At 39.5% G+C, this 14,958-nt stretch overlaps 1 protein-coding gene across 2 annotated transcripts in view; it reads right to left on the reverse strand.

Annotated features, from left to right (window-relative positions):
- The window catches only part of MRPS5 (mitochondrial ribosomal protein S5), a 47,556-nt gene that overhangs the window by 12,842 nt on the left and 19,756 nt on the right, over positions 1–14,958 (reverse strand). For both annotated transcript variants that reach the window (XM_035552942.1, XM_035552943.2), the window contains one exon: positions 13,198–13,232. In XM_035552942.1, coding sequence (XP_035408835.1) covers positions 13,198–13,232 — 35 coding nt within the window. The remainder of the gene's footprint in view (positions 1–13,197; positions 13,233–14,958) is intronic.

Consider the following 14,958-nt stretch of genomic DNA (forward strand, 5'->3'; position numbering starts at 1 on the left):
GACATTAATATCATCCTCCCTCCCATTTTGACATATTTTAGAAGCACTCTCATGAATTGCTTAAGGCATATCGTTGCTTTACATGGGTTAAAGCCTAGGACTTAAATCTGCTTGCAGACTGCAGAAGAGATTTATTTGTAGCTCTACTCATTACTGAGCTGACAGCTGCTAAAGAGATGACTTCATTTAAGAAAGGGGAAGAAAATGGTATCTCATTCCTGTAACTATGTTAACAGAAACTCTACAGTAATTTCAAGCAGAGATGCAAGAAGCTACTTAGTTTGGAGTAGGGGGACAACAATAAATGGGGAGCCAGGTGACCTTATGGTTTGTATTCTGGAAATGGAAATTTGCTTCTGGCTCTGATACAGGCTCTCCTGTGTGATGGTGTGCAAGCCACTGTTTTATAGTCTCCCACATTAAAAACAGTCTAATATCATCTGAAATACTTTGTCCATTTAGTGCCTGTTCTGGTTTCCTTGGTTTTGGTATATACGTATTTTTGTTGTTTGCTTTATTTGTACGCATATATACTCATACATTTGTTTACATATATATAAAATATCTTTGGGTCTACTTTCTTGAAGCCCTGATACAATTTCCATACATTATACTAATGGTTAATTTAAATGTGCATTGTTGGCATTGGAATTACGCAGCACTCGCCCCTTTTCCTCATATGTAATTTTTCATTAAACTACTCTGGTTGTAGCATTATACATCTGAAAGTAAATTATTACAAGATACATGGCCATGGCTTAAACATTCTTACTGAAGTTTACAATAAGAAGAATCCACTAACAACAATGGGTATGGATTAGGAATGAGTACTTCTGAAAAATTCCACTCTTGCTTTTATTAAAATAAAGATGCTGTTAAATTCAGGGTGCGTATATATTTTAGAGAGCGCTTCAAAGAATTATCAGCTTTATTAGCTGCTTATTCCAAGCTATTATTCTTTCCACAATCTTACTACTTACAAAGACAATCTAAAATACAAGCCTCCTATGATGAAAGTACCAGGGGGAATAGGTTATTTACAGAAGATTCAAAATAATTATGGAAAAAAGGGATTGAAGCAGGGTCATCCTCTCTCCAGGAGCATAGATAGCACACTGCTTTTGCTCTTCATACTTTTATCTTCCATTGCCAATCTAAATACAGACTTTACAAATAAGAAGTTGACATATATATTCTCAAAAAAAAAAAAAAAGGACATGGTGTTGGTTATCTACTCAAAATTATTCTTCTCCCTATCCAGAAGGTGGCAGGAAAAACCCATGCAATAAGCTTCTCCAGTCGCCTTCCTAAAACTGCACTTGTCAGCTGTTTCTGAGCAGCTTTGAAGGAAAATGCATTCAGTCACCCATCACAATCAGTACTATTGCATCTCTCTTGAAACGCTGTAAAGGCTTTCCAAACTTGATAACGTGCCCAGGCAGCCATGGCTGCTGGAACAACTGTGTCCTCAGATTCTCCCTGCCGCACCCTCGTGCCTCCTTCCATCAAAGCGAGCGATGCTGTCTCTGCTGGAGTGTGTTCAGAAGTGCCCCCCTTCCGTTCTGCAGTTAAAGCAATGCAGCTGAAAGCATATCATTAAGCAGCACTGGAATTAATTAATACACAATGAACAGCTTGCCACTTTTAAAACAGCATGACCTCCAAAAAGTGACTGAAACTAAGACACAATTACCCTTATTTACTAGATTGCAATTTGAGCCAGATTTAAAGCTAATTCTTTAAATTCGGAAACAGATGCATGCTCAACCTTAATCACAGTGTATCTCAAATTGACTGTCCCCGTTATTCTGTGCTGATAATGCAGATTCAGCTCGCTTTCTAGAACTGAGAGAAGAACAGTGGTTCTGAAGTACAGAATGAAAGCACCTCAAACGTTCACTAAGTAGAGGAATGGCAAGCAACAGTTTCAAAGGTGGAGTTAGAAGCGTGGAAGGAGGCTACAGCCAAAAAGGCTGCTACGGGTAACCATGATTTCAAGCATGTGGCAGCTCACTGCGCTGTGCTAGAAGTAGGTAAAAACCGAAGGCTTTTCCCTCCGTGTTTTGTTCTTGTGAAAGCAAAGAATGAGTGACAGGTCAAATTGACCACCCTCAGAAAGCTCTCCTTTCTGCAAAGCCACACTCCTCACACTGCTACTTTCTTGCTGCTGTAATGCAGAGGAGAGTACCTGCACAGGTTGATCCCCTCACTGCATAAGGTCCTCTGGTCCAATACTAAGGCTCAAGGTGAGACAAAATTAAATGAGGGCACGGTACTGAAAGAAAAACATTTCCATGCAAGTGATCCTAGAGGTGCTCAGGGACACAGCTAAAAGGCCTGAGAAGCCACTTAGCCAAAAGAATTAAAAAAAAAATGAAGTAATGAAGCTGTATATCTTATAAACAAAAATCAAGTCTATGTTAGTTAGATCACGTCCATATCATTCTCTTCTCTGTGAAAAGCACTAAGGGCAAAGCAGATACCTAACACAGTGACAGAACTTGTCATAGTTGTAACTACAGTACCAAAAAAAACCAACAGAAAATGCATAAGCTATCTGGAGGGCAGAACTAGTATCACTGACAAGTGATGAGGGTGTGAAACATTTTCCCTAGTAGTGCGCATATGGTGGGCAATGGCAAGGGATGTGCTTCAGAAGGCAAATTAGTCTGTCTTCTGCTAGGATTACTAACATGTGACCTCCTCAAGGAACAGTCTGTAAATTTATCAGTCTGTACTGATGTTTGATATAAGTGTTAGGGAGAGATGAATCCCACAGCCCAACAGATGTGAGGCTGCCATAGTCCCAGGTCCAACAAGCAGCACAGTGTTAGGGATGCCTGGAGCGGCCACCACCACTCTGGGCACACCTTCTGAAACCCTGCCTAGCCAGGGACATGGGCTTCCCATACGAGAGAGAGGGCTACTGCTTTCCCATTTGCAGGTTCAACCAGTAGTAAAGCAGTACGTACCCCAGCGATGCAGACACACCACACTGACACCGGTACACAGAATGTCACAGACTAGGCTCTGCCTTAAACAGCTACATACAGAACTCAAAAAAACTTAAGTATAGACAGCCAAGTCCTTTTCCTCCTCTTCAGTTGGTAGAGAATGAAGTTCAATAGTGAAGGGTTATAGAAAATGGGGTTACATCAGGCTGACAGTCAGTCACTAGTGGGGTTCCCCATGGCTCCATCTGGGGCCAGCTCTCTTTAATGTTTTCATAAATGGCTTGGATGCAGGACTCAAAGGTATACTAAGTAAACTTGCAGATGCTAAATTAGGAGGAATTGTTAGGTCCCTCGAGGGCAGAGTGTCCTTGCACAGAGATCATGACAAATCAGAGGGCTGTACCAACCACATGAAGCTCAGCAAGAGCAAGTGCCAGATTCTGCACCTGCAAAGGGGCAACCCTGGCTGTACGTACAGCCTGGGGGATGAGAGGCTGGAGAGCAGCCCTGTGGAAAGGGATATGGGGGCTCTGGTTGATGGCAAGTTGTCTCTGAGTCTGTGTGCCCCGACAGCCAAAAGGGCTGAGCACATTCTGGGGCACATCAGGCATGGCATTGCTAGCTGGTCGAGGGCAGGGATTGTCCTGCTCTGTGCTGGTGGGGCCTCACCTCAAGTATTGTGTATGGCTTTGGGTGCCACAATATAAGAAGGACATAAGTCTATTAGAGAGAGTCCAAAGTACAGAGACGGTGAAGGCTCCAAAGGGCAAGATGTGTGAATAGTGGCTGAGGACCCTTGGTTTGTTCAGAGCAGAGCAGGCTGAGGGGAGGCCTCATGGCGGCCTGCAGCTCCCTCACGAGTGGAGGGGCAGGCACTGAGCTCTGCTCTCTGGGGACAGTGATAGGACCCGAGGGAACGGCATGGAGCTGGGACAGAGGAGGGTCAGGCTGGGGGTTAGGGAAAGGTTCTGCACCCAGAGGGTGGTCAGGCACTGGGACAGGCTCCCCAGGGCAGTGGACACGGTTCTGAGCCTGCCGGAGCTCAAGAAGCACTTGGACAATGCACAGAGCTTGATTTTTGTGTGGTCCTGTGTGGAGGACCTGTGTGAAATATCAGCAACTTGCAAATATCGGCCCACCAATTAGTGGGACTGAGGAGGTTTGTTTCTTGTCAATGAACATTCCCACATACCCTCAGTAACTAGTGTATCTGACAAGGTTTGGTGCTCATTACAAACCTCACAGACAAATGATAGGGCAGGCAGAGACTCTGTGTTCTTATTTATGGCTTCTCCTTCACTATCCTCTTTTTGCATTGAAAAGATCCTCAACCACACACCCTTAGAGGATGATGCTTCCATCCATGCACCCTTACAAAAAGCTGGGAACGCACTCCCAGAGGACACAAACATATACACCTACAGAATTCATACGCATATATACATGGCAAGCCACACAGACCAACACAATCAGCAAACACAAACAGCAGTGGTAGCCCCACGCTGTTCCTCTCTGGCTGATCAAGATGACTGAAGGACCATTAGAGGGAAATAAACAAACATCACAGGTCTCCCTAGCAGCTGGGACCTGAACATACAAGCCCCTGGGGCCTGCAGCACCACTCCAACAGCTGGTACAGGCTGCCTTGCTCATAGACACACATCACACTCCAGCAGTTGGCTGATACTCCCCTGATTCCTCCAGAAGCCAGTCACCATGTGCTCTGACCCCTAGAGAAGAACAGGGGCAAACAAAGATGCAGGACCAGGACTCCCTGATCCTGTAGCCAAACCCCAGGATCTCCCTCTTTGAGGAAAGTTCTGTTCCAGGTGCTGGTACATAAGTGTCCTCACTCTAGTCACTCTGAGGCTACCCCAAGACAGCACCAAGGGGAGCTGGTGAGGGCGTCCTTTCTTCTGAGTCCGTAATTTCGGTTCCCCTTCCTGCCTCCGAGCAGATTGTTTCTCCTGTGATGGCCCTGGATCCTGCTACCTGCTGTTGTCTCTCTGCCCTTCTTTGTGGGTGGACAGACAGGCCTTTTACCACATAAGGTAACAGTCAGTACTCTCTCCATCGTGGCCATTAGCAGAACAAATAAAGTACTTCTCTCTCTGAATCAAGACTTTGATTCAGTAGCTATAGACTCAGACAGGAAGATTAGAGCCATCCATCCTGTTCACTGGGTATATGTGCTCCAAGTACGCAGAAGTGGAGGAACCACAACACAGAAATAATCTGGACTCCTGTACTCCTCACTTGGTAAAGCAGATGAAAGTTTTTGTCCAGATATTTGAACAGTTTTTCACACAAGCTGACTCACCACAGCTCTGGAATAAACCCCAGGCACAGTTCTCATCCAAATTAGCAATGAGCCGAATTTATAGAGAAACTACAGACAAAACCAGGTTTGAGCTGATAGTTTTCCCCTGTCAGAAGCATAAAACTCTGTCTTTTCTAACTCACTTGGAAAACAACGTAAGTCAAATGCCCTACTGTCACAGTGTGCGTCTAAATGTGGCTTTGTTCTACAGCTCACATCTGAGTACGGATCCTTTGGATTAAACCCACAGTAATGCGTGCTCACAGCCATGCTACACCTGAAATGGCTTTGCTTCCTTTTCAGAGGATGATTCATAATAATGGTGAATTATAACTCACTCAAAAGCTTCTGAATGTTCCAAATGCTAATGATTTCATCCATCCAGGCTGACAGGTAAGAGAAAGATTTAATTGTTTAATCAACAAAACCACTTGAAAGTGCCATCCCAAAACGTTACTTTAAAGACAGGCCAAAACTCTGAGAAATCCAGGAACATCAGTAACAAATTCTAGACTCTCCCCTCTGACCTCTCCTTCTTTCCTCTAACAGCTTGCTTCAGGTGCTATCTTAGAAATTGTCTGGAAATTTTCATTATCAGTCAAAAGACACTTGGTATCATCCAGGGAGCAGGAAACTTGCCTGCAGCTCTAAAAGCAAAATCTAGAGCTCTAATACCCCAAAAGTATATTTCAGCCAACATCTCATTTCAAGTAAATTATTACTCAGAGTATCACATATACCATATAATTTTTCAGTCAAGGATGTCAAACAACAGATCTTAGACACTGTAATTTCATGCAGCATTTCCTTTCATAAGCCTTTTTTATTATGTCCTTTGCAAAAACAATAGCTAGAAAACAATTTCCAATGACTTATAAAAAGAAACAAAGGCTTTTGACTGTGCCTTAAGAAATGTTCTCTTTTTCACAAGCGGTAAAGACTACCAAGAATAATTCCGTGCTCCTAAAGCAAACACGTATGAAATGGTTTCTTGCTACTTCATGGAAAACTGTAACTGGTCTTACATTCTGCTTACGATCCCCTGCTGCAGCTAGACAATTCATTTTATTTAGTGGATACAGAATGCATGACTATAGAGCAATCAGTTAACAAGTTAGAAGTTTTCCATGCCTTCACATTCCCTACAGATACCTCTCTACAGTTCCGTGTACCTTTTTAACAAGCCATTTAGAAATACTGAAGACAAGGTCCTTGACATCATTTTGGCCCAACAAACCTTTGTTTTTCTGACTTTACCCCTGCTTTCCTCATTCCAAAATAAAGCTACTGTTCCTAAAGCACGACAATTCTGTGGTTTGGTACAGAAAGCCTAGTGGTTTCCAGTGTCCCCATTCCTGTACAGTCCCAAAACAGTCATTCTCCACACAACCAACCTCCACTCACTGCCCCCATCAATATCTGCAAACGGCTGGATTCAGAATGGCTAAGTTCAGGTACATTTAACCGCAAGAACATGAACCTCCAGCCATTCAGCTGCTGCTAATCTTTTCCAGTTAGGCACACCTATCCCTACGTTGCACACTGGAAGGACAACCTACACCAGATGCAAGCTGTGCAGACCCTGCTCAGAAAACAGAATTTTTCTGACTGTTCTCTTCAGTTCTGCTTCTCCAAAGTGCTATGCAATAGTTGAGGTAAATGCTGCATCCAAACAGGTCTTGGGCAATCAGAAGCATGCCTGAATGCAGCTAGAGATAAGAGGGAAGGAACAAGCAAACAACCTAACTCACTTGACAGAAAATGCCAGCTTTATGAAATTACAGATTTTGCATGAATTCTTGCCCCATCAGGGCTCACTTACAAACTACCAATATTATGATACAAACTTTGTGAAGCATACCCAATCTCAAGTCAGTTCAACTAAGAATAAAGTCTACGTAGCTGGAGACAATATGGAAGAAAAAAAAGACAAGATTCAGGCAATAGCCTAGAATATGGCTTCACTTACTGCACACTATATTGATTATATTTAGTTATTGATCATAAGACAAATTATTGATTATAAGACAAAAACTACTCCTTGTCAAAGGCTTCTGTAGAGTTCATCACTAACTTGGTTCCTGGGAAAATATAATCCACATGCTTCTGACAATATCCATTTAATTACTGACTCAAAGCAATTTATTTTGATTTATTCTATGTTAGGAAGAACTAGTTATTTTTATTATGCCAGTGTTAAAAGGATCTCTTTTGTGTTATCTTCTTCCATCCTTTCCACACACTCTGAAAGTATAAAAAAACAAAAACCACCACTCCAAAAACACCCCCACCCAGGGCAAATAATTAAAAAACTATCAAAACCCATAAACAAATATCCAAAGGAAAGAAGTCCATATACAGTTTTACCTACAATGTAAGAGACAGAGAACCCTGAACTAAAATAGAATCATAAAATGATTTTGGATTTCAAGGACTAGAATAATACGAACACCATACCACGCTCTATACATAAATCAAAAGCACCAGTGTACTTTTATCTGCAGAAAACAACTTTTGCTTTAAGGATAGCATCAGCCTATTTACGTTGTGGCCTTCTGCACCATTTCCCTATGAAAAATGCATGTATTGCCTGACCTGAACTTTTTTTAATCAAGTCTATGCCTTTCAGTAATTAAACACTAATGAGTGTTTCTTTTGTGTAAATAGGACAGTACAATACCCTAACCATCTGGCTGAAAAAGGGAATTATTCCACCACTGGGAAGGCTGCACTGACCCAGGTACAATGGGGCCATGCTTTCACAAAATAATTCAAGTAAATTGATCTTTATTAGAAACAGGTAACAAAAAGAAAAAAATGTGAAAACAATAACAAGTGATCAGAAGGCAGAGTTTTTGCAGCTGGCAAGTTCAGTGTCGGGTAGAAAAACAAACATATCCATCTTTTGTAAAGGACATTATTTATTATCATATCTCCTCCTTTAGAAGGTTCCTATTTGTGAAAGATTCAAAGGGACACTAACCTCATATTATATGCTTTCAGACCTTATTGATTACCAGGTTTCATTTTCTAATTTTCATCACACTACAACGCAAACACTGCCATATAACACAAGCCTTCATGTTGGCTTTTTTTTTTTTTAATATTAGTGTTACCATTCTGCTTTTGGAGGAAGATGACAGAAATCACTTGACGATGGATGATTCCTGAAATTATGCCTTCCCATTACAGTAAAAATGGCTTGCGTAATTTGTCAAATGGAACTGTAAATTTTAATGACTACTGTTATTACATTATGTTAAACGATAGTAAATATTACCAGTAGTTTTATTAACAGGACTTGTGTGGGGTGTTCAATACTGGGCCCTTCAATACAGAGGTGCCTTCCCACCATAGCCATCCCGTGATTTTGTGAAAGAGGTAGTCACCTGCTCCAAGAAGCAAGAAAGTCAACAGGAAATCCAGTAACAAAACCAATATGTGGTCCCTCGTACTGTCTCTCCATACCCAAAATACCTTTTTCTCTGTAATGTCCTTAGCTCTAGTTTAAATGAAAATCAGAGCTCGTCTGTACCCTATTCTTCAAGCAGGAAAAAAACAACAAAAAACAAAAAACAATCAAGTTAGCATTTCTGTTTCAAGAAAGCACTTTCAAAGTAATTTCTTTCCTTTTTTTTTTTTTTTTTTTTTTTTAAAAGGGAGTACAGCCTTTTGGGCTAACAAGACAGCACAGCCTTTTTGGTAGCATAATCACAAAGGGAATTGGGCTTTTGCATTTTTGTTTATAGGACATTCCTTCAAAAATGGAATAGAAGTCCTGAGAACTACTGAAAATCAAGACACAGAAGAAGAACAAATAGGCTTTCAGCATCTTTCTGCAAAGTACAAAATTTCCAAGCAAACATTTTAACCTCCTGTATTGTCATGAAGACAAAGACAATGGAAAAGACACAAAAATAGCATCACATATGCCATCTATTTAAAGTAAGAATGCTAACGGGACCTGTTTATTTCAAAACTCATACTTGTTACCAGAAAATTATATGACTCAATTTTCTTGGGCTCATTGCTGGATATAGAAATTTTTGCTGCTGCTTTTATTTTTCCTGCAAAAACAACTCCTACTTTCTCACACTGCAACAGTACAGCCCCAGCCCGCCTCTGAAATGCTTTTTTGTTATTCAGATATAACAAAGCAGTGAAACAGATTTCTATAGCACATGGAAACATCGCATAGCAACCCATTTTGTTGTTTAATCTAACGTATTTTAACTGTAAATAATTATGCAGACACAAAATGGCCAACTTGAGTAAATACCTCATATAGTATCCAAACTGGTAGGCAATTGGGACATGTCACAGTAACAAAGGAACAGCCACTTTTCTCCTATGTGCTCTTTCAATTAACTGAAAACACTGAGACCTGCAGGGCTTATTAGGGTTGTAACACTTAGCTGTAACAACTGCAGCAGAAGTACAATCTAAATAAAGCCAAAAGCCAATTTTATTCCACGTTAACTTAAGTATTAAAAAATAAACGTCAAAATCAGTGAGCTAGATGTCAGGGGCTCTGAAACTGGATGAAGAGTTTTGTTGTCTCAGGACCTGACATCTAGCTCACTGATTTTGACGTTTATTTTTTAATATAATATAATAATATTTTAATATAATATAATAATATAATATAATAAGTGTCGCCAAGCAGGGACACTTGGGAAGTGGATAGCCTTGGGAGAAGTGAAACCTATTTTGTTACTACACTCAGGGAGCAGGGATAGAGTTGACACTTCCCCCCTTCCTTAGCAGTATGGGGAAGGGGAATCGTGTTCCAACGTGGAAAAAGGAGGAAAGATTCGTTGTTGTACTCCCTTCAGTCTTCAAACAACTGGCAGATATGAGCAAGGACCTAGTGGGACTAAACCCATCATTTTGTGAGGACAGAAGTTCCTTACTGAGGAATTTTGCATGTTAAAATAAGAACCCATTAAACGTGTATGGTGCAATTCAGGACCTCTCACTGATGCTTGCTTAAATATTCATTTTTCTTGCATTTAAGATTTTCAATGTAATCTCAAATATATTATTAAATGGGAACTTGATATGTAAATGGAGCAGATGATCCATCAGATGATCAAAATAAGCTGGTAATTGTCTGAACCATTTGATTTTCCATCTGACTTTCAGTAGTACCATCTTTTAAAAGCAGTTTTGGGGAATACCAATGTATGCACACCAGCATATACTATAAGGTATAGAGGCATGCAACGTATTTTTTATTGTGACAAACCACCTGTGACATTAAGTGCAAGTTTGCTACTCGTTCTATTTTGTCATCTCTTTTCTAGGCACCAATGACAAATTTGGTAAGAACATAGAGATATTTGAGAAAAAAGCACCTTGATTTCAAACTTGTAGGTAGGAAAGCACAACAAAAACAGGACACAGAATTAAAAATGAACTGTGTGTTCTCTTAAGATTTAAACTAAGCTCAGTAATGGAAAAAATACTGCTTATTAAATTAACTTTCAAATGCCTTTAATTTCATCTTGTTCTTGTACATACCAGTACCACTTCACTTATTCTGTTGGTGACTTTAACAAGTCAAAGCTAATCTGAAATAGCAAGTTAGTTCTTAAAATAGAGACCACTATGTGACAGTACATGGTAGCGTGCAGAGAAAGTACGGTTCCTTCCACAAAGGGCATCACTAGTCAACTTCAGTAGTGGAATACAAGATGATGTGGTGTAAGTGAAACTAAACAGAAGTTCACAGATACAGTGTAATAAACGCCATGTCCTGGACACATGTACAACAGAATACCAGCTAAAAATACAGGCAATATTTCACAGAACTTTTTTATAAGTGAAGCTGTAATAATGACAAGAGTAAAGTGATGAACGGTCATCTCTACCCACTTAAAATCATGTAATAAACAACTTATTATACCGTCACTATTTTACAATGATAAAAGTGTGTCAACATTCGTATTAAGCAAGGACACTCACTATGCATCTATCATAGGATGTGTATAGATCCAGGTTACTACTTTGGCTCTCAGATAACGGTTAGAAATTAAAGGAGTCTCTTCTCAATACAGCAGCTAGACATGAATATTTTTTCCAATAATAAAGTAGATAAATACTAATTGCAAATAAGATTCTGATAACCCTGAACGGGACACAAATCTAATAATCAATTTCATCTGTAGGTATGTAAGCAATATGAGAATGTTCTAAAGTGACAAGTTTATGCAATTACATTAAAGTCAAAGCCACTGGGTTGATTTATGCCCAGAGTATTCATGTAACAGGGTTTAATTCAATATATCAAAAGCACAATCCAAATTTTGACAAAAAGTGCTTTGGTATTCATCCCACTTCATGGTGCTGCTCTTGCCACCTTGCTTAACAGCTCCCAGCCACTTCTCCTTCACCAAAAACATCAATACTTAACATTAAAATCTTGGCTGAACCTTACCAATTTGATGTCCCCCAACTGGAAGTGGTAAGTTTGCCATACCTTGCTGGGTTTTGCTTTCTGATAGCTTGGGCATTTTAGCAAAGTGTCAAGTCCTTTTAACACATTAGATATTTAAAGAAAACAAAACAAAACCCAATGACAAGAAAAACAGATTTTGAGATTCAGCTGCATAAAACACTGACAGAGACAGAAATTACTTGGCCACAGCTACAAGCCTCACTAAAATTAGGACGTAAATAGAAGAGAAGGGAATGTGCAAGGACAGAGGGCAAGTACTGTTCTCACTTCCAGAGCTACTACCTTTTCTGGATGCTGTGCATCATTTGATTCTGGATTGGTAGCAAATGAATCACAAGAAATCAGCTTATTTCTGAAGTCATGATTCTCCCTTCTAGCTTCTGCTAGTTCTGTGGTTTCCACAGCAACTAATGCATTCAAAATGAGAAAGAAACTAATAAGATAAGTGATAGGTAGGCATAAAATACCTTGTGACAGCATAAGCATGCATAGTACTAGTTGTTACTGGTCTGCTTTGGAATGAGTTGCATCCTCCAATGGCTTTACCACTGAGAAATAACAAAGGTCCACATATCTGCATTACCAATGCTTTACATTTCACCATTATAAACTATTATTAATGGATTATCTTGTTTGCTAAACAAAAATCTACCTTTATAATTTTTAATAAGCACTTTCTCCGACTACATTCTGAGTGGTGTTTCTGTTGAAATCATTATTAAGAATTTGGGTCTTCAGAAGAGCTTTTTTTTTTGGGGGGGTGGGGGTGGGGGTGTGTGTGTCAATGTTAAGGACCTTAACCTTTAGCCTGAAGTTTTGCTGCTAGGTATTTTTAAGTGAGCTGATGCAGTATGATCCATCTAGAAACGAGGATGGAAGCAAGATTTGCATTAATCCAGTCAAAACCATCATCCATAAACCGTCAGTAAGCACAATAATGCAGTAGATATAAAACCATGAATGGGAAATTTTGTTGGAATATTTTTCCCAGAAGATAGAAATATCATAGGTTAAGACATCTAGGACAGATGAGTATTGTATTAACCAAGACACGCAAAATAGGATCTTCATCCCACCTGCTCTCAATCTTGTCTTCCCAGTCCTCCCCGCTTTGTTTCATTTATTTATCTTGAAAAGCAGAACTACACAATTTGCTACATATAATTGTTTGAGAACTAATGCTAACACTTTACTAGGTTCCCAATTATGGTTGCATGTGAACTGTTAAAGCTTTATCTGCAGGCATTTGCCACTTCAGAGTCACTCAAAACAGTCTTTGTATTAGCTCAACAGAGAAGTCCCCAATGAAAAGAATAATAGATTACATCACGCAGTTAAAACAAAACACTAGACTAACTCCTATTGCTATAAGACTGACTTAGCAAAGACAATTAAATAAGTGCAAGCCCCATACAAAATAACTGTAACTATTTAAAGCCCTTTAAGAATTTTGTAATGCTTACCTCAATGACTCTTGTTTCAAAATCTTCGTAAGTTTCTGTTGGGAGAAAAATAGTGTCTTACATTTCCTTGTATTAATTCCTTATCAGCAAAACTCCCTGCAGATTGTATAATTTAAAAAGGACACGATTTTTATGTAGCTGTTTATTTATCTCAGCAGTGAGCAGAAAAGGTAAGAATAATTTGAACACATATCTAAAGTGAGCATTATTAGTTGCTTCCTTTTAAATAGAGCTCGAATATATTTTGTAGCTTGACTCCATTCATTTTCTCTTTTAGAATAAACTCAGAGAGAAAATAAAGTATAACTCATTTATAAAGCGTGCTTTTTTCATTTCTTGAGTAAAAATCAATATCAGTACAAAAATCTAGCTTAAAAAATATCCAGTTCAAATGATAACTTCCAGAATGTGTAACATCACTCTTGTTATAACTACAGTACAGCTCCTGTTATAATTAAGGGATGAAGAGCTGTTAAATACATTCACTGTGCTTTGTTAGGGACCCCAGTCTCCAACTGTGATCAATATTTTATCTTTTTAAGTATTGTGGCTGCAGGGGAAGTAAGATGGAAATAGTCTCCAAAGACTGTGCAACCCAAATAACCAGCATGGCACACAGGAAGAAAAATAATCCCCTTTTAAATGATAAAGCAATACATACTAACTTAACTGCTTTGTCTGAACATCCCACAGAAAGCAGTAACAAAGATGATGGAAGAGCTGAGATGAGCTCAGAATCTGTCCAATACTTTGACCACAAGCTAAGCTACCCAACCTCTCCCAATTAAACCTGAAACTCTCTCTTGAAAATCACTGCCCGCCAGCACTTACACTGAAGAATTTTTATTATATCTGATATTGTTCCTAATTCTCTCCAGCTGTAGAAATGCTATTAAAAAAATAACTGTCCACAGCATGTTATATAAAAAACAAAAATAGTTTGGGCTTTTGCTGGCTGGCAATGCAAATTGCCTTCTTCCCAAAATACTGCTCTAAAAGTGTTAAAAAGACAACACACACAAACACCTTCATTTCATGTACAATGAGCAAAGGCTGTAAGTGGTTAAAAGCTAAGAAGTTGAATCACCAAATAGGTAAACAGGTCACTTCCACCATGGCAATACTATTCCCCAGTATTATTCAGAGTATTCTGAACTTGTATTAGACAATCATACTTGTAATTTCTTTGATTCCCTTTTTCTTGATACATATTTCTGTGAAATTCCAGAGAGGATAAAAAAACACAATCACTTCAAATAATCAACAACCATGCAGCCAGACTTTTTTTTTCCCTCACCTCTTTCAATTTCAAATGCTACCTGAAAAAAAGTCTTTGCAATCAAAGACAATTACAGCCTCATTCATTTTGTCCAGTTATAGTTAAGGTGTTTTCTATTGTTTCCCTGTCATGTCTGCCTTCAAGTCTTTTCATCACAGCGGTAATAATAAGAGCTGTGTTCAGGTGTATGTTACATATTCGGCTGTACTTGGTGAACACATCCTTTCCACTGCACGAAAATTTCAAGTTTTTGCTCTGTCATTAGAAAGGACTTCAAAGGAATGACATTTTCAAAATGTCTTAGGAAATTGTGGGGTAGGAAAGAGCAAGAACAGCGCGGAGCTCTAGGCGTGAAAAACCATCTGTACGTACTGCCACCAAGGATGGCAAGTAAAGGGAGAGGGCACAAAACTACACAAACAGAAGCCCCCTCAGGTCTCATCCAAGGGTCTTCACCCTGACACACACTGTGAGTAAAGCTT

The sequence above is a fragment of the Cygnus atratus genome, chromosome 3, assembly GCF_013377495.2.
Source record: "Cygnus atratus isolate AKBS03 ecotype Queensland, Australia chromosome 3, CAtr_DNAZoo_HiC_assembly, whole genome shotgun sequence".
Taxonomy (NCBI): Eukaryota; Metazoa; Chordata; class Aves; order Anseriformes; family Anatidae; genus Cygnus; species Cygnus atratus.